Here is a 22,260-nt window from a genome sequence, read left to right on the forward strand (position 1 = left end):
GAGAGATGAGACCAGCCCTTCACAGCTTTCTTCTCTTCTCCTCCGCCCCAGCGGTGACTACCGCACCGAAGCAGCCAACAAGCACGTCTTCAAGTGCCCCCGTGCAGTCCATGGCCTTCCGGCGGAGCCCCTCCGCACAGACCGCCCTCCAGGTACGTGACCCTGGCAAAGGCAGACCCTTCAGCCTGAGCATCCTCCAGGGACGGGCTGCTGCTCAGAGGGCAACACGTCCCTCCTGCTCCCACCAGCGGGCTGTGCAGGCTGGCCCCTCGCTGCTGCTTCCATCTCCTCCATCCCCTCACGCACACACTCTCTGCTGCTCCTCCTGCAGGTCCTGGCACTTACACACTGCCCAGGCTGATGGGGCCCAACACAGCCTACACATCGGCCAGCCCCTGCTACTCCATGAGGGGAAGGAGCCAGCGTGGTCGCTTTGACGAGGACCTTGCCAAGGTGAGCTCTGCTGCTCCTCTCTTCCATGTTAGCGTCCAAAATCAGGCTCCTCTCCCTGTGCCACAGGGGCTTCCAGCCCTGCTGCAGCTTTGCTTAATGCAGCCTTCCAGGGAAAGAGAGAGCCTTGAATGTGACCCCAGCCCCGTGTGGCCATGACTCTCTTGCAGACTCCAGGTCCTGCGGCGCTCCCAGAGTGGCCGTGGATGTGTACAAGAAAAGGGCGCCCGCATACACCATGGCAGCCCGACCAAAACATGGAGAGGGCAAAGCAGTGAAGCCCGGGCCGGCAGACTACAACGTAGGCCAGGTAAGGCAGCTGCTCAGCTCTTACCCTCTGCTTCACAAGCACAGCCTTCACGCCTCTCCCCCCTCCCCTGGTCCTTCCCCACATCTCCCTTGCAGGGAGCGAGGGCAGCAAAGAAGGGCCCTTGCTGATCTGCCTTTCCTTTCTGCCCTTCCAGGTGACGCTGATCAAGCCCCAGGCGCCTGCCTCCACTTTTGGGATCCGGCATTCCCTCTACACAACCCCCCTCATCGTGGAATAAGACAGCACAGTCTGGAAGGCCGTTGGGGGAGAAGAGAGAGTAGCCAACATCCAGTCTCCTTCTGATCCCATTTCCCTTCATCCAGTTGGGCTTTTGCCCGTTATACTATTAGATGTTAGTGTTAGGAGTAAGTCATTAATAAATTAATTAAAAACCTTATGTAGCCTTCTTGTTACTCCTTTTTCCTCACTGCTACACACAGGAATGCGCTGCCGCTCCCTGAAGCCTTTCTAACATCAGCGCATTGGAAAACGCTGATGCTTTATCAGTCATTTGCATTACTGAGGGGTTCTGTGTGGTCACTGGGGATCTCTGGGATCCCTATGCGTCTCTATGGGGTCCTTATCGGTCTCTATCAGGTCCCTAGTGTGGCTCTGTGTGGTGATATGGGGTCCCTATGGGCCTCTTTGGGTTGATATGGGTTCTCTAAGGGTCTCTTTGGGATCCCTAAGGGTCTCTATGGGGTGATATGGGAACCCTATGGGTCATTATGGGGTTCCTAAGGGGCAATATGGGGTCCCTGTGGTGTCAATTGGGGCTCTATGGGGCTCTATGGAATCACAAGAGGTCTTCATGGGTCCCTAAGGGGCTCTTTGGGGTAATATAGTGCTCTACGGAGCTCACTGGGGTCCCTGAGGGGCTCTCTGGAGTCCCTGTGGGTCTCTTTGGAGTCTATACAGGGCTCTATGGGATGATATGGGGTGATACAAGGTCCCTATGTGGCTCTTTGGGGTTTCTGAGGGGCTCTTCGGAGATTGTTGGCTCCCTATGAGGGTCTTCAAAGTCCCATTGTGGCTCTTTGTGATTCCTATGGAACTCTTTGGAGTCCCTGTGGGGTGATATGGGGCTCTGTGGAGTCCCTAAGGGGCTCTGTGTGGTACCTAACAGGCAATATGGGGTGATACGAGGTCAATAAGGGGCTCTTTGGGTACCTAAGGGGTGATACAGGGCGATACAGGGTGATATGAGGTCTCTCTGGGGCACTATGGGGTCCCTAAGGTGCTCTGCGTGGTCCCTATGGGTCTCTATGTGGGATCCATGTGGTCACAAGGGTTTCCTGTGGGGCGATTTGGGACTCTGCGGTGTCTTTATGGGTCACTTTGGGATCCTTAAGGGTCACTATGGGGTCACAAGGGGTCTTTATGGGTCCCTAAGGGGCTCTATGAGGTCACAAGGGGTCCCTGTGGGGCTCTGTGGGGTGATACGGGGCTCTATGGTGTCCTTGTGGATGACTTTGGGATCCCTAAGAGTCTCTGTGTAATCACAAGGGGTTTTCATGGGTCCCTAAGAAGCTCTATGGGGTCACAAAGGGTCTTCATGGGTCCCTAAGGGGCTCTGTGGGGTCTCAAGGGGTATTGATGGGTCACAAGGGGCTCTGTGTGTTCACAAGGGCTCTTCATGCGTCCCTACGGGTCTCTGTTCTCACAAGGGGTCCCTGTGGGGCTCAGTGGGGTCCTTATGGGTCACTTTGGGATCCCTAAGGGGCTCTATGGGGTCCAAGCCCCCCCCATCACCGACGCGGCACGGTGCAGTTCCGCTCTTTGTCCACGAGGTGGCGGTAGAGACCGCGGAAAGGGCTTCTCCAGAGGGGTCGGCGAAGTTAAAACAAGGATGGGGTCGGGGGGAGCCAAGTGACTCCTTGGGGGCTGACCTCAAAGTCACCTCGGGCAGGATGGCTCCTGGGACAGGCTTATAAGAGGAGGTGACACCCCCTTGTGCCATCCCTATGTGGAAACCCCACCAAGTTCAACCAGAGGCCAGAAAGAATCCTTCTAGACCCATAGCCTGGATGCCTCAGCCCAACTCCTTGCAGAGGGCATCTCAGGGACCTCCCCAAAACCTCAGCACCGACCCTATTGGCTGCTGGTGCCAACCGGTGCCACCAGCGAGGCAAGAGCTGCCTGGAGAAGTGAGCAGCCCCTCCATCATCCCACTGCATCCGTGTGGAGCTGCACCATACAGACGCCATGCAGCCCCATGCCATCCTCCTCCTCCTCTTCTTCTTCTTCCCTGGGAACTGGGCAGAGCCAGAGGGTAAGTGGGAACCATGGCTAACCCTAACCCTTCCTTCTCACCTCACCCTTATGGGGGGACTTTGGGTCAAGCTCGGGGACAGGAGATGGAGCTGAGGCAGTGTCGAGCTATGGGGGCGTCCCAAGGAGCCATCAGGGGTGACAAAGCTGGGGACACATCCCCCAGCTCTCTTCCTATCTCCTGCAGGCTCCTACATGCTCAAGCTTCTCCATTTTGCCACCTTCCAAAACAGCACCTCTGTGCTTGTGGGAGGAGTGGGGCTCTTGGGGGACATGGAACTGGGATCTCTGGACATCAGCACTGGGAACATCCACTACTACCGAGCCTGGCTGCGCCCAGCCTTGCCAAAAGAAGACTGGGACGTCATTGAAAGCTCCATCAAGTCATACATCAGGGATTTCAACAGGCTGGTGGAGATGTACGCCACGATGCCCTGTACGTGTGTCCTTTCCCCACCCCATTTCCAAGGTCCCCTCTGGAACATGAGGGGACTCTGGGGATCAAGCTTTGATGTAATAAGGACAAATGGTCACATTGTGGCTGGTTGTGATAAATGGTGCGTGTCTGCTGGGCAGACTTGGGACCTATGGTCACCTGTGGCAACTTTGGGCACCCTCAGCAGCCATTCTAAGGCCACCCCTTGCCAGCCCACTGGCTGCATTCTACTGTCCTTCCAGATATTAGTAACCCTGATGGGAGGGACAGAGGGACAGTTCCAGGGCTGGACACCTCCTGGATGGGCCTTGCAGGAAATCAGACCACAGGTGCCAGATTTGAGCTTTCAGGGACACTTTGGTATCACCACTTCTCTCTGTGGAGTAGTTCCAGAGAAGGGAAGTGATGCTCTGTGCTCATTCCCCTGGGGCTGACTCAGTGTCACTGGGTGCCAGGGCTCAGCCCCAGCAGCCCTGCATGGGCTGTCCCCGTGTCACCACTGTGGCAGGGGACATCCCAGAAGGAACAGGTTGGGCTTGGAAGGGGGATGGGGGACAGGGAGACATTGGAGCAGCACTGGATCCATTCCCCAGAGCCCAGTAGCACCTTGAGGACTCATAGATTTCCCCCATGGCACTGAGGGGATGACAGTGCTGGGACAACATGCACAGAGGGAGGACACAAACATTCATTTTGGACCCTTGTTTTGACACTGGATACAAGAGCCAGAGGTTTTTTTTTTGCATGGGGACAACACTCAGTCAGACCTTAAGCAGCCACGAAGCTGAGTGCCCGCTCATATGGTATCATAAAGGTGATGCATATCAACTTTCCTGCTCTACCCCTTGCCCCCAGACCCTTTTGTCTTCCAGACCTCCGTGGGCTGTGAGCTCCAGTCCAACAGGACCGTCAGGACCTTCTTCAACATCGCTTACGAGGGCCAGAATTTCATCCGCTTCTGCCTGGATACAGGCACTTGGGAGCAGATGCAACATAACCAGTTGTCAGCCACAGCCGAGCAGCTGATGGCCAACGCCAGCACTCTCAATGAGGTGATCCAAGTGCTCCTCAACTACACCTGTGTGGATGTTCTGAGGCTTTTCATCCGGGCTGGCAAAGCAGATCTGGAGAGACAAGGTGAGCTGACCCACATCAGCTCCCGACGTAGGGGGGGTCTGAGCGGTGCCGCACTGCAGTCCCCTCATATCCATCCCTCAGTGCCCCCCATCGCCGTGGTCTTTGCCCGCACTGCCGGCCCAGCACAGCTCCTGCTGGTTTGCCGTGTCACCAGCTTCTACCCGCGGCCCATCACCGTCACCTGGCTGCGGGACGGCCAGGAGCTGCCCCCGAACACCAGCACAGTGTTACCCAACGCCGACCTCACCTACCAGCTCCGCAGCACCCTGCTGGTGTCCCCCCGGGACGGGCACAGCTACGCCTGCCGCGTACAGCACCGCAGCCTGGGTGACCGCAGCCTCCTCGTCCCCTGGGGTAGGTTGTCCCCCTCGGGGGATGCGGCTCCCGAGCCCCGTTTCCTCGGCACGAGGAGCAGGAGAGCTGACGGGCTGTTTGTTGTCAGAGCGCTCCAAGAGGGGACTGAGTGCGGGGATCGGGGCCGTCCTGCTGCTGGCCGCGGCCGCCATGGCCGCACTGTTGGTACGGAGATACAGGTGAGACCACGTCCTGCCCCGCCGCTCCTCTCGGAGCCCCCCTTCCCTCCCCGCAGCGCCCACTCTCGTTGCAGGAAGCGGCAGCGGATGGACGAGGGGCGCAGCGTCCCACTGGCGGAGACCACGGCGGGGCGATACGGGGGATGCGGCCGCGGAACAGCCGGGGAGGGGAGGGGGCACGTCTGAGTGCTTCTCAGAACCCCCCAGTGCTCGTGGCGGCTCCTCCAGCCCCGATAAAGGAACCCACCTGCCCACGAGTAACGAACCGCGACCTCCCGTCGGCACCTTCTGCGTTTTATCGCCCAACCACCGCCTTTATTAACCCCCTTCCGGAGATATTTGTACAAATATTTGTACAAACCCTCCCTCCAGCGACGCCCACCGACGGCGCTGGATGCGCTGAGCTGCACTGAGCTCCCAAAGGAAGGAGGCGCTCAAACATTGCACGGAGGTGCGAGTGTGATCGGGGTTTTGAAGCAGGTTTCAAACCAAGCAGGTTTGAGGCGAACGGAGCACGGAATAAACGGATAATTTGACCCACGGGTTACCCGGTTTGTGAGGAAATCCCACTTTCTCTGTAGGCATAACCGTGCTGTGGGGGCGAGGTGCTCCCAGGAGATGGAGGCAGCACCCCGATTACAGCCGGGGGAGGAACCCATTGAACGATTCCAGCTCTGGAAGCAGAGGATCCCGACAGCGCCTCTGCACGCGTCAGGGCAGAACGGGGCTGGGAAGGGGAGTGCAGAGGGAGGGGGCTGGAGGGAAAGGCGAGGGGGAGTGAGGAGAAGCGATGCTCTGGGGGTACACACACCTGAGGGCCGCAGGGGATCAGCCTTTACCTGGGTCACACATCCTGTGGTCACCTCAATGCCACCGGGGTCTGAGTGGGCAGAAGCCCCGCAGCCCCTCAGGGACACCAGCTGAGCTCTGGAAGGAACAGCACTGCGACCATCCACCCCGGCTCTGCTCTTGTACGAAGGAGGACTTCACTTCCCCTCGGCTGTGTTTTGGTTCTGCTTTTGCTCCAGTGTGGGGCCCATGGGAAAGGGGAAGAGAAACACATCTGTTCGTGCCTGGGGTTGCTGGCTAGGAGGGTAGGGGGAGATGGGGGCTCCTGGTCACCCCGTATCCCCATGCCCAGCACCCATCACATGCTGCAGCACCCCAGTGTGCTGCACATTGGGCACAAGAGTCCCCACCCTATGCCACCAGACAAGGGGTGCAGATGCTGCACGGTGACCCAAAAGGAAACAAGTTCAGCCTCGTTCCCTCCTATGCTTCTGCAGCCCTCAGCTTAGACCCTCCCAGAAACCTCACCAGCATCAGCCCCATTGGTGGAGCATGGCCTTTGGGACCCCACGGTTCTTCCTCTTCCCACCATCCCCGCTGCGCTGCCTTCGCTGCGGGCACCATGTGGCCCCACTGCCTCTTCCTTTTCCTTCTCTTCCACAAGACATGGGCAGAAGCAGAAAGTAAGTGGGAGCCCCAGCTCACCCTGGCCTCCATCATGGGACCCTATAGCAGTTTGGGGGAGGGGGGTGGAATGGCTAAGAGACCTTTTCCTTTGTGATGGGGATGGTCTCCAGCATCGAGAGGCTGTCCCCGGCCTCACAGCACACAAAGGCACCCCGTCCATGCCCACTTGCCCCTAGATTGGGAATCAAGTGGATGAGCTTTTTGCCAGGACACCCTGCGTGTCCTATGACAGAGATAGTCGCCTGGGCTTGGGGTTTGCTGTGTGTAGGTCAAAGTACATCCCCTATTCACCTCCCCCTCTTTCCTGCAGCCTCATGCTTTCCCTCAGAAGAAACACAGTTTTTCCAGTTCTTCTTCACGATGCTCTTGGACAACATCAGCTCCACAGAACTGACTGGGATGGCTACGCTGGCAGATTTACCCATAATAGTGCTGGACCCCCACACCTGGAGCTTAAACATCTGCTGGCCATGGGTCCAAGAGGTCACAGCTGATAGTGAAGTGAAGAAGCTTCTGTCCTTCTCCATGATCGTCATACGCAATGCCATTCGGTTCTTGCATGAGATGGTCACAAAGGCAGGGTTGGACTGTGAGTAGGAGGGACAGCTGCAGACCAAACAACCCAACCCCATGAGCACAGAGTTTGTGGGACCTGCTGGGGGTCTGACAGCCTCCAAAAAGTGATGGGTTGTGGGGTCTTTTGGCAGGGGCCAACAGCCTCCAAAGGGTGATGGGAAACGCTCTGTCTCCTGAGGCTTGTGGTTCAGTGGAGCACTGAAATGTATTGTGGGGTTTCTGCCCTCTACATATGGAGGACATGTGGGAGCTGCTCCCAAAATTAACAGGGCCATGGGAATCACCTGGCATGGATCAGGGAAGGGGAAACATGAAGGAAAATATTGCAGAGGGACATTCTGGGGGACAAAGTGCTTAAGCTGACACCCTGCACTGCTCAGCCTTTCTCCCTTGGCAACTCATGTGGTCGTGATGCCCATCGTACCCTCACCTCTCCAGCCATCCCCATGTCCCCTTGCTCACATAGCCTTCTGCCCCTTGCAGACCCGCTGATTTTCCAGATCCATGCAGGCTGCAAGCTTTACGCCAATGGAACGAGATGGAGCTTTGTCAACGCTGGGGAAGGTGGAAGAGACCTGGTGACATACAAGATCAATAGGGAGCTCTGGCTTCCCCAGACTTCCACCCCTCTGGCCAAGCTGATAAGCAAAACTCTCACTGACAACCGGGCTGTGTCAGGGCTTTTGGAGGACATCCTCTCCAGCCCCATCCCAAATTTCATCCTCATGCTGCACCAGAAAGGGAGAAAAGACCTGGAGAGACAAGGTGAGCAATCCTTGGCCCTTGGATAACCAACCTATTGCTCCCAGTCTGAGCTGTGCTCACACTGATCTACCATTCCTGTTGTCCCCAGTGCCCCCCATCGCCGTGGTCTTTGCCCGCACTGCCGGCCCAGCACAGCTCCTGCTAGTTTGCCGTGTCACCAGCTTCTACCCGCGGCCCATCACTGTCACCTGGCTGCGGGACGGCCGGGAGCTGCCCCCGAGCCCAGCACTGAGCACCAGCACAGTGTTACCCAATGCTGACCTCACTTACCAGCTCCGCAGCACCCTGCTGGTGTCACCCCAGGATGGGCACAGCTACGCCTGCCGCGTACAGCACTGCAGCCTGGGTGACCGCAGCCTCCTTGTCCCCTGGGGTAAGGGATGGGGATGGGATATGGGGTGGCCTGGAGTTGCCACACGCTCACAGCTATCCTCTGCTCTCTCTCCATTCAAGAAAACCCCAGTGGGTCTTCCGCTGTTGGCGTCACCATCACCGTGCTGTTCCTCATTGCCATCATCATCGGGGGAGTTTGGTGGTGGAGGCGCAGGTGAGGGCTCCACCTGTGGGGTCTGAGCTCCCCAGAGCATTCAGCATGGCTTACAGTGGTATCCTCTTGCAGGAAACTCACTGGGTCTGGTAGAGATTCCCGGATGTTCCTCATCTGATGTCTGCTTTGAACCGAGACCTTCAGTCCCTGCTCCATTTCCAAGCCAGCTGCACCGATGGTGGTGACAAAGCAGTGCCACGCCAGTAGGGGACAGAGCAGGACACAGAGGAGTGTGGAGAGATGGCCAAGCAACATCCCAGTTCCCAAGTCCAGACCCCATAATTTAGGGGAATTCATTGCCTTATGACAAAGTGCCCCTCTCCTCTTACCCTAACTGTGTACTGTGTCCCCATCCCTGTCCCAGTGTCTCTTCCTCATCCCTTCCCCTACACCCACCTTATGTCCTTCCTCTGCCCCCTCATGGCCCCAGTCCTGTCCCTGCACCCCTTCTACAGCCCATGTCCTTCCATGTCCCAATCTGTCCCTGCCACACAACATCCTGTCCCTCTTCCACACCGCCTGTCTTTCCCATCCCATGCTCCCATCCTGTCCCTGTCTCTCTTCCCAGTCCCCACATCACTCTGCTGTCCCTGTGTCCCCTACCCTGTGGCTCTGGGGTGAGGTTGCCTTGTTGGATCCCAGCAAAATGGGGAAGAATGAGACAAAACCGTGAAGTTACGTATTTTATTTTTTCTTCCTGTAAAAACACAAACAGGCACAGGTGTTGCCATCACTGACCCTGGGAGGCAGGGCTGGGCCCATTGGGAGGGTATGAAGTAACGTCACCAAAGGATGGGGTGGCCAAGGGAAAGGGACACGTGGCCCCATCCAGCAGTGACATCATCAGCTGTGACGCAGCTTTGACCCCATGATGACACTCCGATGGCATTCCAGATTAATTTCCTGGGACCCCGCTGTGACATCCCAATGACACAATGGTGACACCCTGTGGCCCCCAAGACACTTGTCTTATGCCATGGGGACACCTCTGTGTGTGGTGGTGACATCCTGGGCATCCTTCAGGACATCCCCGGGCCCCCCAGCATCCTTCAGCAATCCCAGTTCCTCCCTGATTGTCCTCACTGAGACTCACATGTTGAGACTCCCTGATATCCCCTGGGTTCTCCCAGTAACCCCTAAAGGCCGCCCCCTCCCCCCCCAGAGCTCCCACGATTACCCCTGAGAATTCCTAATACAACCCTAGAGTACTCCAAGGACCCCTCCCCACAGCACCCCACAATATAACAACATCCATCCCAAAGCCTTCCCATCCATCACGCCCTCCCACTGTCCCCCATCACAGTGCTCTCCACCACCGTCCCCTCATCTGTTGTCACCGTTCCTTCTGCCACTGTCCTCCCATCCCCTGTTCCCATATCTTCCCCAGCCACCTCCTTGCCTCCATTCTCCTGCTGTCCCCGTGAGCTCCTGGCCCGATGTGTGACAGTCCTACGGGCACTGCTGGAGGCCGTGGAGCCCTCTAAGAGCCGGGGCAGGAGTGCAGCCCCTGCAGTGCGACAAAGTCCCCTCCCAGCACAGGCATAGAGCAGCGGATTTAGTGCACTGCTAAGAAATGCCAGCGCAGTGGCCGGCGGTCGGATGGCCTTGGCAACCTTTCTTAGAGTCCCAGTGCAGCTCTTCAGCTCCACCACCACCTCCAACAAGCTGCCGACGTGGTAGGGTCCCCAGGTGACGGCAAAGGCGACCACCACGGCGGCCACCAACCTCAAAGTGCGTCCCCGCCGCGCCAATCGCGTCCTCCGCAGCCTCCGCAGCAGCAGCCCATAACCAACAGCCACGGCGGTCAATGGCACAGCCCAGCCCAGCCCAGTCTCCAGCAGGTTGTGGGTCACCAGCCAAGCGGTGGAATTGTGGTTCCTCTTGCACATCCCATTCTCCACGTGCCGAAAAGCGATAGAAGGGGTGGCCAACACCAAGGCCACCAGCCAAGTGATGGCAGCAGCCCCGTGGGCCAGATGGGTGGCACGGTCACCTGTCAGCACAGCAGTGGATGGCCGGGACACCACCAGGCAGCGGTGCAGGCCGAGCAGGGCAATGAGGAAGATGCTGGTGTACATGGCAGCTGCACAGATGTAGTTGCAACCGCGGCACGCGGCTGGGCCCAGGTCCCATCTGCCAGTGCTGAGGAATCGGATGTAAACGGGGCCGGTGAGCAGCGTAGCCACGTCAGCCAGGGCCAGATGGGCCACCAGAAGCATGGGGATGCTGCGGCGACGGGTGACGACCCAGCTCCAGAGCACGAAAGCATTCCCCGGCAGCCCTACGACCATTGCCAGAGACAGCAGGGTCAGTCCCAGGGCAGAATTGGGGATTGCAGAGACAGTCGCATTGGAAGGAGGTGTGGGCATGGCAGGAGACCTGTGGGGAGAGGGGTAACCAGCATCCTGCAGAGCAGATTCATGCCTACCTCCTTTGCTCAGACTCCCCATCCCTCCCCTCCAATATTGCCCTTCTTCATCTGACCCAGCATCCTCCCTTCCTTCCCCCCACCCTCTGAGGTCTCTACTTCTTCCTCTGCTACTCTCACCTCTTCCTCCTTATCTTGGCATTCTCCAGACCTTGGACTCAACATACCCCACAAACCTCGCAGCTGATCCCTTAGACATCCCAATTTTTTCACCCAAACTCTCTAGTTGCCCCCCAAAACCTCCCAGTCACCTTCCAGCCTTGCTGGAAAAGATCACGCATCCTCAAGACCTCCCAGCCATCCACCTATCCCTCCCAGTTGTCCCAGGTGACCCTCACCGATAGCCCCCACCCCTCCAGCCTTCCCCCACTACCTCAGGGACTCACATATCCCTTCCCAGGGACCTTGGCCAGAGTGATGGGTCCTCGGTGCCCCTGTTGCCAACAGTGACCACGAACACTAGGTGCTACTTCCCCTCTGCTCAGCCCCAGGAAGGAAACACTCGCGCAAGAGGAAGAAGGCACGGAAACCACAGGCAGGAAGGGGGCATATGGGCATATGGGGAGTGACTGCAGACCTTAATTTTCCCCTGCCTGAGCAGGGAAATAAAAGCACTGGTGGCACTGCCAGCAGGTAATGAGATCCTCCCAGATGTCCTCCAGGAGGGCATTGCCTGGCTGTGGGGTTGGTAGGAGCACATTGAGATAGCATGGAGGGCACAGGGATGGTCTGCTATGTGCCTGCTGACAGGTATGGCTAATGCACCTTCCTTCCCTTCATTCCTCCCTCCACCTCTCTACCCCTACAGATGAATCACAGCCTGAAAACTGGGAACCCCATAGATGATTGTGCAATGGGGCACAATCCCAAGCAAGACAAAGATCTGTTACCCAGCTCATTGAAGGTCAACTTCCCCCCATTCTACCACCACACCAAGGAGAGGAAGGACTGGAGATCTCTGACAACAGCACTCCGCTTCGTATCTCCCACCCAGTTCCTACAGTACTGCTGACTGACAAAAAGTACCAAGACTAAAAACAGCCATTTTTGCTCTCTGCTGATTCCTCCTTCCCAGTTCCCCCCCAACCAGTCTCGAAGTCAAAGGCCTGAGGATCAACAGATGTTACCCAACAGAAAAGATATGAACGGTGTCACGGGCAGGATTGTCACAGATAAACTGCTGCAAAAACACAACGTGTCCCTCCCCAGGAAGGAGCGGGTTCAGAAGTTTGGAAGGACCAAGAGAAATTGGTGTCATAAATAAACAGGAACAGGGAACAGAAACAAAAGCAAAGGGAAGTTAATCTAAAGACTAACCTCTAAAAGTGGAGTGATTTGCCCCAGGGGCAAAAAAAAAAGAAAAAACACTGCTGAATAATTACAGCTCACATCGGTTCCAATTAGACCTTAAAGATACTTGGTTTTACATACAGAAGCAGAGATCTTAAGGGTCTGAGTAGTTCAGTTCAGTTCGGATGAGCCATGCAAACAGAACAAAATACGATGTGCCAAAGTGCCAGAACCAATTTCTGGCTCCTAGGTGAGAAATGTACATTGATGACTCGCTCTGCCATGAGAAATAAGTTGTGTTTCAGTGTTTTTAAACAGCCCTTCAGCGTGAGCATCCATCCATCCCACCCCTTGTAGATATGAGGAGGCTGAATGGATTTTACTTGGACCCCTCCTCCTCCCCCACAGCTCAGCCTGTAGTTTTTAACCCCTTGTTGTCCCTCAATGAGGCTCAGTGACAAACCTGAATCGGGTCCTGCATTATCCCATGCAATGGAATGGGGTGCCAGGCAGTAAAGCAGGGAGCAAGCACACCCAGAGCAGCATAAAGCCTGAGGATCAGGCTCTGCTTTGTGAGCTGCTGGTTGTTTGTTGTCCCTGACATCCATCTCTCATTAGCAGAAAGCTGCCCTGGGGCATTGGTGCAGGATTTCACACAGCTTTGGTGTGTGTTCTAACACACTGATTAAGCTGATGTCATTAAGTCTCGCTTCCTTTTTGTGGCGATGTTACACACAGTCGCGTCCTGCTATTGACATTCTTGTATTGCTGCACTGTCACTGCTGCGGCCAACCACGAGATTCCCCGCATGGAATTTCTCCTGGAGTTTCTGCATATTTGCCAGCACAAGGAACGATTCCCCGCTGCTGCTCTTCATCACCGTGACGCGCTGGGACCTCTGACACAACCTTCGAGAATCCCAGAAACCACCAACACAACCCTTAAAAACACAAACAGCACAAACAAACAGTGGTTTCAGCTGCCCAAAGTGAGGGAGCCACGCGCTCAGGCCGGCTGTTCTGCTTCACCTCCCTGGGCCAATTGATGGAGCTGTTCCATCTCCCCTTTGACTCCTTATCTGACAGCTTAAATCTGTCCCTTTCAACTCCTCCCACCCATCACCGTGTCTGGGTGGGTCTTAGTGGGGACAATTGAGGAGAGATTGGGAGGGCTGAAGGATGTTGGGGTCCCAGAGGTGTCCTGAAGGATGCCACCACCCCACACAGGGGTGTTCCCCAGGCATATTAGGGGCATCCAAGGGGGCTCAGGGTATCACTGGGATGTCACAGTGTGTGTAGTGAGTGGCAGCGCTAAGTCAGGGCTTGAAGCAGTGATTGAGAACCTGATGGGGTCAACCAGGGGGGCTCAGATGTGTGCAGTGCACCTGAATGCATGGGAAGGATGGAGCCACCATCCACCCCTTCCCAGTCCTCATTTAAGGACTGGCAATGGGGGGGGGTTACCTGGAAGTGAGCTATGCATCCAGAACTTCTGTGTTTGGGCTTGGCCTTATTTTCTTCAGATTAGAATGTTGTTAACCCCACTATGGGACCTGTGGGGACAGTGGGGTGATATGGGGATCAGGAAAGGGGACAGGATGAGATGGGGGGGGACAGATGGTGTGGATGCGGCAGGGTCAGTTCAGGACGGCGCAGCTCCTGCTGTTTTGTTGTGCCACCTGCTTCTCTCCTATCTTTTATGGCCTCACTTATTCCCTATGGCACCAAAAGGGTTCCACATGCTGCTGTGTTGGGGTCAGTGGGGAAGGGGGGGGCAGAAGCTGTGGAGCCACATTTAGGGTCACCTCCTGACCCCTACTTGTCATGCACACCACGCACCCCTCCCCCCCAGCCCCACGCGTGTTCCTCAGCCCTACACGTGTCCCATGTCTCAGCCCCACATGTATCCCTCAGCCCCCCCCCGGGTTGGGTCCGCCCAGCCGGAGGCAAAGAGCAAAACACGATCACGAGCCAGTGAACCCTGGCGGCCGTTTCTCCCACCCCGTGGGTTCTGCCCCTCCCCCCGAGGCCCTGGGGACCCCAAGCATCCGCCTCCTCCCTTCCCCAGCTCTGCCCCATAACTCCTACACTGGGGGACCCAAGACGGAGGGACCCCATTGAACACCCCTCCATCCCACTGTCCCATGGGGATGTGGGTGTCTGGGTGACTCCAACCCCCCCCCATAGGGTGGACCCGTGCCGAGCCCACGCTCCCCACCCCCCCGCGTCCCACAGCAACAACAACAGCTCGGGAGGGGGGAGGAAACGGGGGGGGGGGGGTGTTAAGAAAAAGGCCGATTTTCCCCCCAAAGTGTCACAAGGGGGGGGGGGGAGTGCAGGGCCAGGCTGAGTCATGGCCCCACCCGGCCCTGTCTGTGGCTCAGCCCTAACCCCATATGGCACTGTCACGCAGCATGGCCCCATGGCATGGCCCCATAACCTCAAGGCTCTGCCCCATAGCAAACCCCTGCAACATGACTTCATAGCCTGGCCCCACAGCCAACTGCATAAAACCCTGAAATTGCAGTGTGTTGTTTTTACTGGGAGCGCTGGGGGATATGGGGCAAATAGCACCGTGGTTACTGGGAACTGTGGAGCAGGTGGCACTGACTGAATGGGAGCACTGGGATTATGGGGACAGGTAGCACTGTAGTTACTGGGAGTGCTGGGGGCTGTGGCTACTGGGAGGACTGGGATGACTGGAGCAGGTGGCACTGTGCTTACTGGGACCCACAGGACATGTGGCAGGGAATGCAAAGCTGGGTGTCCTGGGATCATCAGTGCAGGCAGCGCTTGGTTGCTGGGATAGGCAGCACTGAGATACTGGGAGCGCTGGGATGAGCCTCGCCGTGTTACTGGGAGCACTGGGATCACCAGGACAGGCAGTGCTGGGTCACTGGGAGTGCTCCGGGCTGCAGCCCCCCCCTTTCATTCCCCCACGCGTTGTGTCACTGCTCTGCTATGGCAGCTGGACCCCACATCTGGCTGCGCCGCCCAGATGTTTGGTTGCCGCAGCGACCGCCGCCTGTAAACACATCGCGGCCCCCTCTGGGTCCGCCCGGTTCTGCTCTGCCCTGCAGGACTTAGAGGAGGGGGGAGGGCTGTCCTTCACTCCATGGGGAGGTGGTCCCCGCACCCCCCAGCGCGTGGCCGATGTGAGGACACGGCTGTGTTGTTCTGCTGCTGGTTGCTGTGTCCTGGAGCTGCCCGCTGTGCAGCCCGCAGGTGCCGTGGCCACGCCATGAGCTCAGCGCTGGACCTGAGCCCGACCCGGGGCTATGAAAGGGCCGGAGCCGCCCCGGAGCCCTCAGTGCCGTGCTGCCGCCCGCCGAGCCGGGCCTGGCCCAGCAGAACCCAGCAGAACCCAAGGGGGCCGAACGGGGGCCGAGGTGAGCAGAACCGAACCGAGCCAAAGTGGGTTGAACCAAACCAACCGGACCCAACTGGGCACAGCTGGGCTCACCTGAACCCAACTGGGCCAGTTCCAGGCTCCACCCACAGGTTGCATCCCGACCCCCCCCCCCCCCCCATCCCGGGAGCAGCTGGGAAAGTACCAGGGGGTGATGGGTGGAGGGGGGGGGGAAGGAAGGAAGGAAGGGATGGGGCTGCAGCATCACTGCGATACGGGGCTACTGGGGTTACTGGAGGAGCTGGCTGGTGCTGCTGGTGCTACTGGAGCTGCTGGAGCTGTCGGAGTTATCAGAGTTAGTGGAGCTGCTGGGATTGCTGGAGCTGCTGCTGGAGTTATTGGGGTTACTGGGGTGACTGGTCCTGCTGCAGTGACTGGAATTATTGAAGCTCCTGGAGGAATTGATTTGTTGGTGCTACTGGAGTTGCTGGTGCTGCTGGCAGTACTGGAGTTGCTGGTGTTGTCACTGGAATTAGTGGATGAATCGTCATGCTGGTGCTGCCAATGTTGCTGACATCACTGGTGTTACTGGTGTTGTTGCTGTTGGTGTCAGTGGAATTATTGCGCCGTGGTGTTAACGAGCTCCTGATGTTATTTGTGTTCCCCATGGTGTTGCTGGGCAGGGTTACTGATGGTTACTGGAGTTCATGTGCACTGAAGCAGGGGGGTGCATGAACCTACTGGAGTCAGAACTGGGATCACTGGGGTGTACCTGGCAGCACCGGGGACCACCCCACAGCCCCAGCTCTCTATGGGGCCCTTGGAGTCTTGGGGGGGGGTGAATGTGACACCACGGATGGGAGCTGGGTGCACCCCCACGGTGTATGAGACCCGTCTTTGTCCCTGCGCCGCTGCCATCCATCCCCTCCCCATAGGACCATGACCCCAGGGCTGCCGCTGCTGCTGCTGGCGCTGGCGCTTCGGAGGGCACAGGGGAATCCTGGAGCATCCCCCGGTCCTCCCCCGGCATCCCCGGAGCTCTCCTGTGGGGCAGAGGTGTTGGAGGCGGTGTTGGGACGGCTGCGGGCGCTGGAGGGAGAAGTGCGGGCACTGCAGGGGCAGTGCGGGGACAGCCTGGGACCCCAGGCTGGCACTGGTATGGGGGGGAGGGGGGGATAGTGCTTGGAGGGTGTGGGGGTCAGGGATATGGGGGAGAATGGGAGATATGGGAAGGCTTTGGAGATGAGGGATGTGGGGGGAGAGTGGGGATATGAGGGACGCGGTGGGGAGCATGGGGGTAGGGATGTGGGGGCTATGGGGATGGTTGGGGGGACATGGGAGCTATGTAGGGGGTGTGGGCAAGGGAACGTGGGTGATGTGGGATGCAAGGGGATGTGGGATATAGGATGATGGGGAGTAATGGGGAAAGTGAAGAACATGGGTGATGTGGACAAGGGAACATTGTGGGACATGGGCATATGGAGATGTGTGGGTGCTGGGACATGGGGGATATGTGAAACACGGTGGGGACAGGGGGAGGACAGTGAGATATTGGGACATGGAGGACGTGGGGGTGTGGGGGGGACATATGGGGAGACATGGAGAAGTCCAAGGGAGGTATGTGGCACACAGGGACCCTGCTCATCCCCACAGGGAGCACAGCGGCGTGGAAGCTGTGTGACACCCCTGGGGCAGGGGGCTGCTGTGGGTGCCGCCCTGGGGAGGCTGGGAATGGTCTCCCGTGTCCCGCACCCCGCTGTCCCCTCGACTGCAGTGACCAGGGCCGCTGCCGGGCTGGACGCTGCCACTGCTTTGAGGGCTTCACGGGACCCTTCTGTGCAACCCCTGTCTGCCCCCCTGGCCGTGGTGGGCCCCACTGCACCCTCGGTATGTCCTGTATGTCCCCAAGCCTGCTGACCCCTTGGCACCTGGACCTGATGCCACCTCCATGTATCCTTGTCTGTCCCCTGGTTCCCTCTGCTGTCCTCCAGTGCTCTCCCAGTATCCCCATCCCAATGCTTTCAGTTGTTCCTCCAATGCCCTGAGTGTCCCTGTATCATGGTGTCCCCATGGCTTGGGCACTTTTGTACCATGGAAACTCCCTCTGTGTCCCCTCAGTGTCCCCATCCCTTGGGTCCCCCATCCTGTTGTGTCCCCACCCAATGGGTTCCCCGTATCCTGGTGTCTTCGTGGCTTAGACACCCTTGTTCATTGGAAACTCCCTCCATGTCCCCATATTGACTCCATCCCTTTGGTCCACTGTCCTGTGATGTCCCACATGTGTCCCCACGCTGTGGCTGCCTCATCATGCAGGGCTCCTGTGGGGCCACCTCCCATCTGGGCTCTTTCCCTGCAGAGATCCCCTCGGTGACACTACGCCTGGCTGCGCGCAACCAGACGTCCTTCCGTGTGACCTGGCCGAGGCCAGCCAAGCCTGTGGATGGCTATGAGGTGGCCGTCATCCCTATGGTGAGCTGGAGATGGGGATAGGGATGAGGATACTTGTGCCCAGGATTAGCTGTAGTGGTGTCACCTGTCTGCTGCTTATCCCCAGCACATCCTCTGTCACAGTTATGGCCTCTCTTCCACTGCCCAGCGTGGGGGCAGTGATGGCCCCACTGCATCCCTGAGGCATCTCCTGGCTCTAGGAGGAGCTGTTGACTGTGGCCAGCTGCCTGGTTCAGGAAGAGGTCCCATGTGATATCCTCAGAGTGTCTTTGACATCTCCTTTGTCCCCAGGATGAACCAACGGCACTGACCACCCACGAGCTGCCTGGCTCTGCTGTCACCTTTGAGGTGACGGGGCTGACACCTGGACAAGCTTTTGAGATCTTCATCCAGGCCCAGCGGGACCAGCACCTCGGGGCGCCGGGCACCCTGCGTGTCCGCACCCGTATGTGCCACCTGCTGTGGGACAGGCATGGGGACAGAAGGGGCATGGGGTGGCATGGGGAGGCATGGGGACAGCATGGGTTTGGAGGTGGCATGGGGACAACATGGGGGACAGAAGGGGTGTGGGGTGGCGTGGGCACAAGAATGAGGGCAGAGATGACATGGAGAGGGGGAAACATATGGGGACAGCATTCTGGACAGAGAGGGGAATGAGCATAGCGCAAGGAGGCAGGAATAATGCAGGCACGGGGGTGGGGACATCATGGGAATGGGGTTTGAGGTGGGAACAGGGATGGGTGAGGTGGGGACAAGCATGGAAGTGAAGATGGGAATGTCACAGCTAAAGAGATGAAGGAAGGAGCAGGCTTGGGGATAGGGTTAGGACTGGAGGCAGACATGGGGCAGGGATGGATACTGGAGGGGGAGTGGAGATGGGCAGTGTCTGCAGCCTCTGTCTGTCCCCATGTGTCTTTATTGTTCCCATGGCTCTGCGGGTCCACATGCATCTGTCTGTCTTGCAGAGGTCTGTGTGTCAGCAGTCTGTCCCTGTGGGTCCATTTGTCTCCCTGGGCCTGTTCATCTGCATCTATCCCCATGGGGCTGTGTGTCCCGTGGGCTCATCTGTTCACTTGAGGCCTTGTGTCCCTTCAGGTCCGTGTGACCCCTGTCTGTCCCCATGTGTCCCCATGGGTCCACTTGTCTCCACATATCCTGTGTGTCCCTCTGTCCCTGTCTGTCTGTCCCCATGAGTCTGGATACCTCCAGGCTCTCCCTGTGGTTCCCCAATGTCCACAGTCTGTCCCTAGGCACCTGTTTGTCCTCCTGTGTTCCTGTGTCCATCCATCCCCATGTCCCTGGGCTGTGGCAGATGAGGGATTTTGGGGATGGGCTAGTGACCTGGATCCCCTTTGTTTTCACAGTGCTTGCCCCATCTCAGCCCACCCATGGGGGGTCACGGAAGACCCCTACATTTCTTGCACCTCCAGTGGCCCCAGCATCACCATCAGCCCGAGGGTCTCCAGCATCCCCACGGTCCCCAATGTCGCCGGCATCCCCAGGGTCACCAGGGTCCTTGGGGTCACCGGCGTCCTCAACATCTCCAAAGTCACCAGCATCCCTGAGGTCTCCAGTGTCTCCGGAGTCCTCTGCAGCACCAACTTCCCTGGAATCCCCATGGTCCCCAGAGTCCCCAGTGTCCCCGAGGTCACCTACATCTCCATGGCCCCCAGCATCCCCACAGTCCCCACTATCCCCAGCATCCCCTGTGTCCCCAGTGCTCCCGAATGTCCCATCCCTGCATGAGCTGGGGGTCAAGCTTTCATCCTACAATGGCTCCCTGCTGCAGCGCTTGGAAAGCCACCTCCGGGCCACAAATTACCCACTCCGAGGCAACCAGACAGTGCCTGCAGTGGCCCGTGCCATCCTTTCCTACCTGCTTCGCCGCAGCCCGGCCTCATTGCGTTATCAATTCCTCCGCCACCTCCAGCAGAGCCCTCACCCCAAACCCCAGGTGTTGCCAGGGGCTGCTGGTGAGGCCCTGGTGGACTTGGATGGGCTGCGGGGTCACGCGGAGACTGTAGTGATCCGTTACAGGCTGCTGGAGGAGCCAGAGGGGGAGGAAGGGGAGATGAGGGTGCCAGGGGACACCACAGTGGCCCGGGTGCCAGGGCTGGTGCCAGGGGCCACATACCGGGTGGAGGTGCATGGTGTGGTGCGGGGACGTGTCTCCAAGTCCTACACTTCCGTAGTGACCGCAGGTAGGTGACAGGGATGGGGATGGGGACAGTGTTGCTTGGTGGCATCCGATAACCCCACACTGCTCTTCGGGTTGCAGGGCTGGGTGACACCAGTGAGCCTCCACCAGAGTGGAAGAACCTGTATGAGGTGGAGGTGACTGAGCCCCAGGGGGCCATGGCCAAAGCAGGTAACCCCCAGTGGTGGCAGTGGTGCCAATAGGGTAACTCAGGTGTTCACCGGCACTTGATTTGGTTGAATGTTTGGATGGTGAGATGGGTAGATGAGGGAGTGGTTAGAGGGATGAATGGAAGGACAGACTGAAAGTTGAGTGCAGTGTAGATGGGAGCATAGATATTTATAACTTGCATCATGTCGTGAATGTTGCAGCCCCATCAGAGGAGGAACCACCACAGCGACCCCGCCTGGGCACACTCACAGTCTCCCATGTGACTCCTAGCTCCATCCAGCTGGAATGGAGTGTCCTTGAGGGCACTTTTGACTCCTTCACAGTGCAGTACAGGGATGCACAAGGCCAGCCACAGGCACTTGCTGTGGATGGTGGGTCACGCACAGTGACCGTGCCCGGGCTGGCACCGTCCCGCCGCTACAAGTTCAACCTGTACGGGGTGTGGGGGCGGAAGCGCATTGGTCTCATCTCCACTGATGCTGTCACCACAGGTGAGGCTACTGTGAGCCCCATCCATGCCCCCTTTGGATCCCTCCATGAGAACTTTGAACTTGGGAGATGTGGGAACAAAACTTGGCCCTTGGTTTGGTGCTGTGTGTGCAGAGTATGAGGGCTGGAGAGCTGAAAGGATGGAAAGATGAGTGAGGGTGAGAGTGGCTCTTTGGGTGGTTGTAGGTAGATGGATAGTTGTGCAGGTGGTGAGTACTGAAAAACATGGAAAAATGGGTTTATGAATGAGTGTAGAAAGTGGGTGGAAGGAAGGAAGAAAGGAAGGAAGAAAGGAAGGAAGGAAAGGCAAAACTGTGTATGTATGAGACTCTGGGTGAGATGGCAAAGAAGATAATTAAGTAGGTGAGAACAGATTGGGAAAAATGGAGAAACAGGAAGAAAGATATATTGCTTTCTGAGCTGGGTGGCTAATGGGTTATAGGTGGATGGATGCACATAAAGATAGATCAACAGTCACACAGATGAGTGGGTAAGTGAATGGCTCCCTGTCTCATATGTGTATTCTGTTGCTCCCATTGAAGCTTCAGCAAAACCAAATGAAGAACCACCATCCCCACCACGCCTGGGTGAGCTGACAACGTCCCATGTCAGCCCCGACTCCGTCCAGCTGCAGTGGAGCGTCCCCGAGGGCTCCTTTGACTCCTTCACGGTGCAGTACAAGGATGCACAAGGCCAGCCACAGGTGCTGCCTGTGGATGGTGGGTCACGCACAGTGACTGTGCAGGGGCTGGCGCCGTCCCGCCGCTACAAGTTCAACCTGTATGGAGTGTGGGGACGAAAACGACTGGGCCCCATCTCCACTGATGCAGTCACAGGTGAGGGCAGGAATTGGTACCTGCTGGGTTCTGGGTTTGCAGCAGATAGGAAGTGAATCATGGCCTGTGCTGGGGATGTTGATTTCCTCTGGCAACAGGAACAGCTGTTGGGTGCCTCTTTAGGAGAAGATCAATTAATCGGTGCATGAAGTACAAAGTGACCAATGGGGAATGGATGGAGTGATGACTGTTGAGATGAGATGGTGGTTGCTTGAAAAAATCTCTGTTGGAATGGATGAACTGAGACATGAAGGTGTGAAAGGATGAATGGTATGATTTAGGAATAGATGGATGGGTGAGGAATGGATAGGTAGATCCTTAGTGGACTGGCAAAATGGATGGATGTGTGCAAAGGTGAATGAGTTAATTCTTCAGTGGAAGGGGATAATTGGATAATTGTCCCTTAGTCTGTTGGACTGAATGTGTGGTAGCATAGAAAAATGATTGAACAGAAGTACAGAGAGAATTATTGTGTGAATGGTGGGACAGGAACCTGAGTGTCTGGATGGTGGTGGTGTGAAGGTATGGCAGCTGTGTTCCATGGTTCAAGTA

At 57.5% G+C, this 22,260-nt stretch overlaps 5 protein-coding genes across 10 annotated transcripts in view; 4 read left to right on the forward strand and 1 right to left on the reverse strand.

The window, feature by feature from the left end:
- Nucleotides 1-51: 51 nt before the first annotated feature.
- Nucleotides 52-1,157, forward strand: LOC107321528 (outer dense fiber protein 3-like; the record flags this gene model as incomplete). Its single annotated transcript, XM_015878525.1, is given in 5 exon segments — nucleotides 52-152; nucleotides 332-453; nucleotides 621-642; nucleotides 645-760; nucleotides 915-1,157. Coding segments are annotated over 5 exon segments (445 nt in total), but the record flags the coding sequence as incomplete, so codon positions are not given.
- A 1,355-nt stretch (nucleotides 1,158-2,512) lies between these two features.
- LOC107321561 (antigen-presenting glycoprotein CD1d-like) lies at nucleotides 2,513-5,673 on the forward strand. 4 transcript variants are annotated; one of them, XM_015878582.2, is made up of 6 exons: nucleotides 2,513-3,032; nucleotides 3,219-3,467; nucleotides 4,323-4,604; nucleotides 4,686-4,958; nucleotides 5,047-5,137; nucleotides 5,212-5,424. In XM_015878582.2, the coding sequence occupies exons 1-6, from the start codon at nucleotides 2,966-2,968 to the stop codon at nucleotides 5,321-5,323; spliced, it is 1,074 nt and encodes a 357-aa protein (XP_015734068.1). In that variant the 5' UTR covers nucleotides 2,513-2,965; the 3' UTR covers nucleotides 5,324-5,424. The 4 variants fall into 4 exon arrangements, with proteins under 4 accessions (XP_015734068.1, XP_015734067.1, XP_032303872.1 ...); XM_015878581.2 differs by having other exon boundaries at nucleotides 4,686-5,137; nucleotides 5,212-5,673; XM_032447981.1 differs by having other exon boundaries at nucleotides 4,323-4,958.
- A 655-nt stretch (nucleotides 5,674-6,328) lies between these two features.
- On the forward strand, nucleotides 6,329-9,179 carry LOC107321564 (T-cell surface glycoprotein CD1b-3-like). Of its 2 annotated transcripts, XM_015878586.2 has the most exons (6): nucleotides 6,471-6,609; nucleotides 6,924-7,202; nucleotides 7,673-7,954; nucleotides 8,043-8,327; nucleotides 8,408-8,501; nucleotides 8,574-9,179. In XM_015878586.2, the coding sequence occupies exons 1-6, from the start codon at nucleotides 6,549-6,551 to the stop codon at nucleotides 8,617-8,619; spliced, it is 1,047 nt and encodes a 348-aa protein (XP_015734072.1). In that variant the 5' UTR covers nucleotides 6,471-6,548; the 3' UTR covers nucleotides 8,620-9,179. The 2 variants fall into 2 exon arrangements, with proteins under 2 accessions (XP_032303874.1, XP_015734072.1); XM_032447983.1 differs by lacking the exon at nucleotides 8,574-9,179 and having other exon boundaries at nucleotides 6,329-6,609; nucleotides 8,408-8,505.
- Nucleotides 9,180-9,632: 453 nt separating this feature from the next.
- LOC107321562 (leukotriene B4 receptor 1-like) lies at nucleotides 9,633-13,642 on the reverse strand. Of its 2 annotated transcripts, none has more exons than XM_015878584.2 (2): nucleotides 12,683-13,642; nucleotides 9,633-10,880 (listed from the first exon to the last, which is right to left on the reverse strand). In XM_015878584.2, the coding sequence occupies exon 2, from the start codon at nucleotides 10,868-10,870 to the stop codon at nucleotides 9,776-9,778; it is 1,095 nt and encodes a 364-aa protein (XP_015734070.1). In that variant the 5' UTR covers nucleotides 10,871-10,880; nucleotides 12,683-13,642; the 3' UTR covers nucleotides 9,633-9,775. The 2 variants fall into 2 exon arrangements, with proteins under 2 accessions (XP_015734070.1, XP_032303875.1); XM_032447984.1 differs by lacking the exon at nucleotides 12,683-13,642 and adding an exon at nucleotides 11,316-12,659.
- A 1,621-nt stretch (nucleotides 13,643-15,263) lies between these two features.
- The window catches only part of LOC116654150 (tenascin-X-like), an 8,033-nt gene continuing 1,036 nt past the window's right edge, over nucleotides 15,264-22,260 (forward strand). Inside the window, exons 1-9 of the mRNA XM_032448005.1 lie at nucleotides 15,264-15,607; nucleotides 16,503-16,723; nucleotides 17,221-17,454; nucleotides 17,924-18,036; nucleotides 18,307-18,460; nucleotides 19,380-20,216; nucleotides 20,294-20,383; nucleotides 20,584-20,874; nucleotides 21,415-21,708. Coding sequence (XP_032303896.1) covers nucleotides 16,507-16,723; nucleotides 17,221-17,454; nucleotides 17,924-18,036; nucleotides 18,307-18,460; nucleotides 19,380-20,216; nucleotides 20,294-20,383; nucleotides 20,584-20,874; nucleotides 21,415-21,708 — 2,230 coding nt within the window. The 5' untranslated portion in view covers nucleotides 15,264-15,607; nucleotides 16,503-16,506. The remainder of the gene's footprint in view (nucleotides 15,608-16,502; nucleotides 16,724-17,220; nucleotides 17,455-17,923; nucleotides 18,037-18,306; nucleotides 18,461-19,379; nucleotides 20,217-20,293; nucleotides 20,384-20,583; nucleotides 20,875-21,414; nucleotides 21,709-22,260) is intronic.

Source organism: Coturnix japonica, chromosome 16 (genome assembly GCF_001577835.2).
Source record: "Coturnix japonica isolate 7356 chromosome 16, Coturnix japonica 2.1, whole genome shotgun sequence".
NCBI classification, from domain to species: Eukaryota; Metazoa; Chordata; class Aves; order Galliformes; family Phasianidae; genus Coturnix; species Coturnix japonica.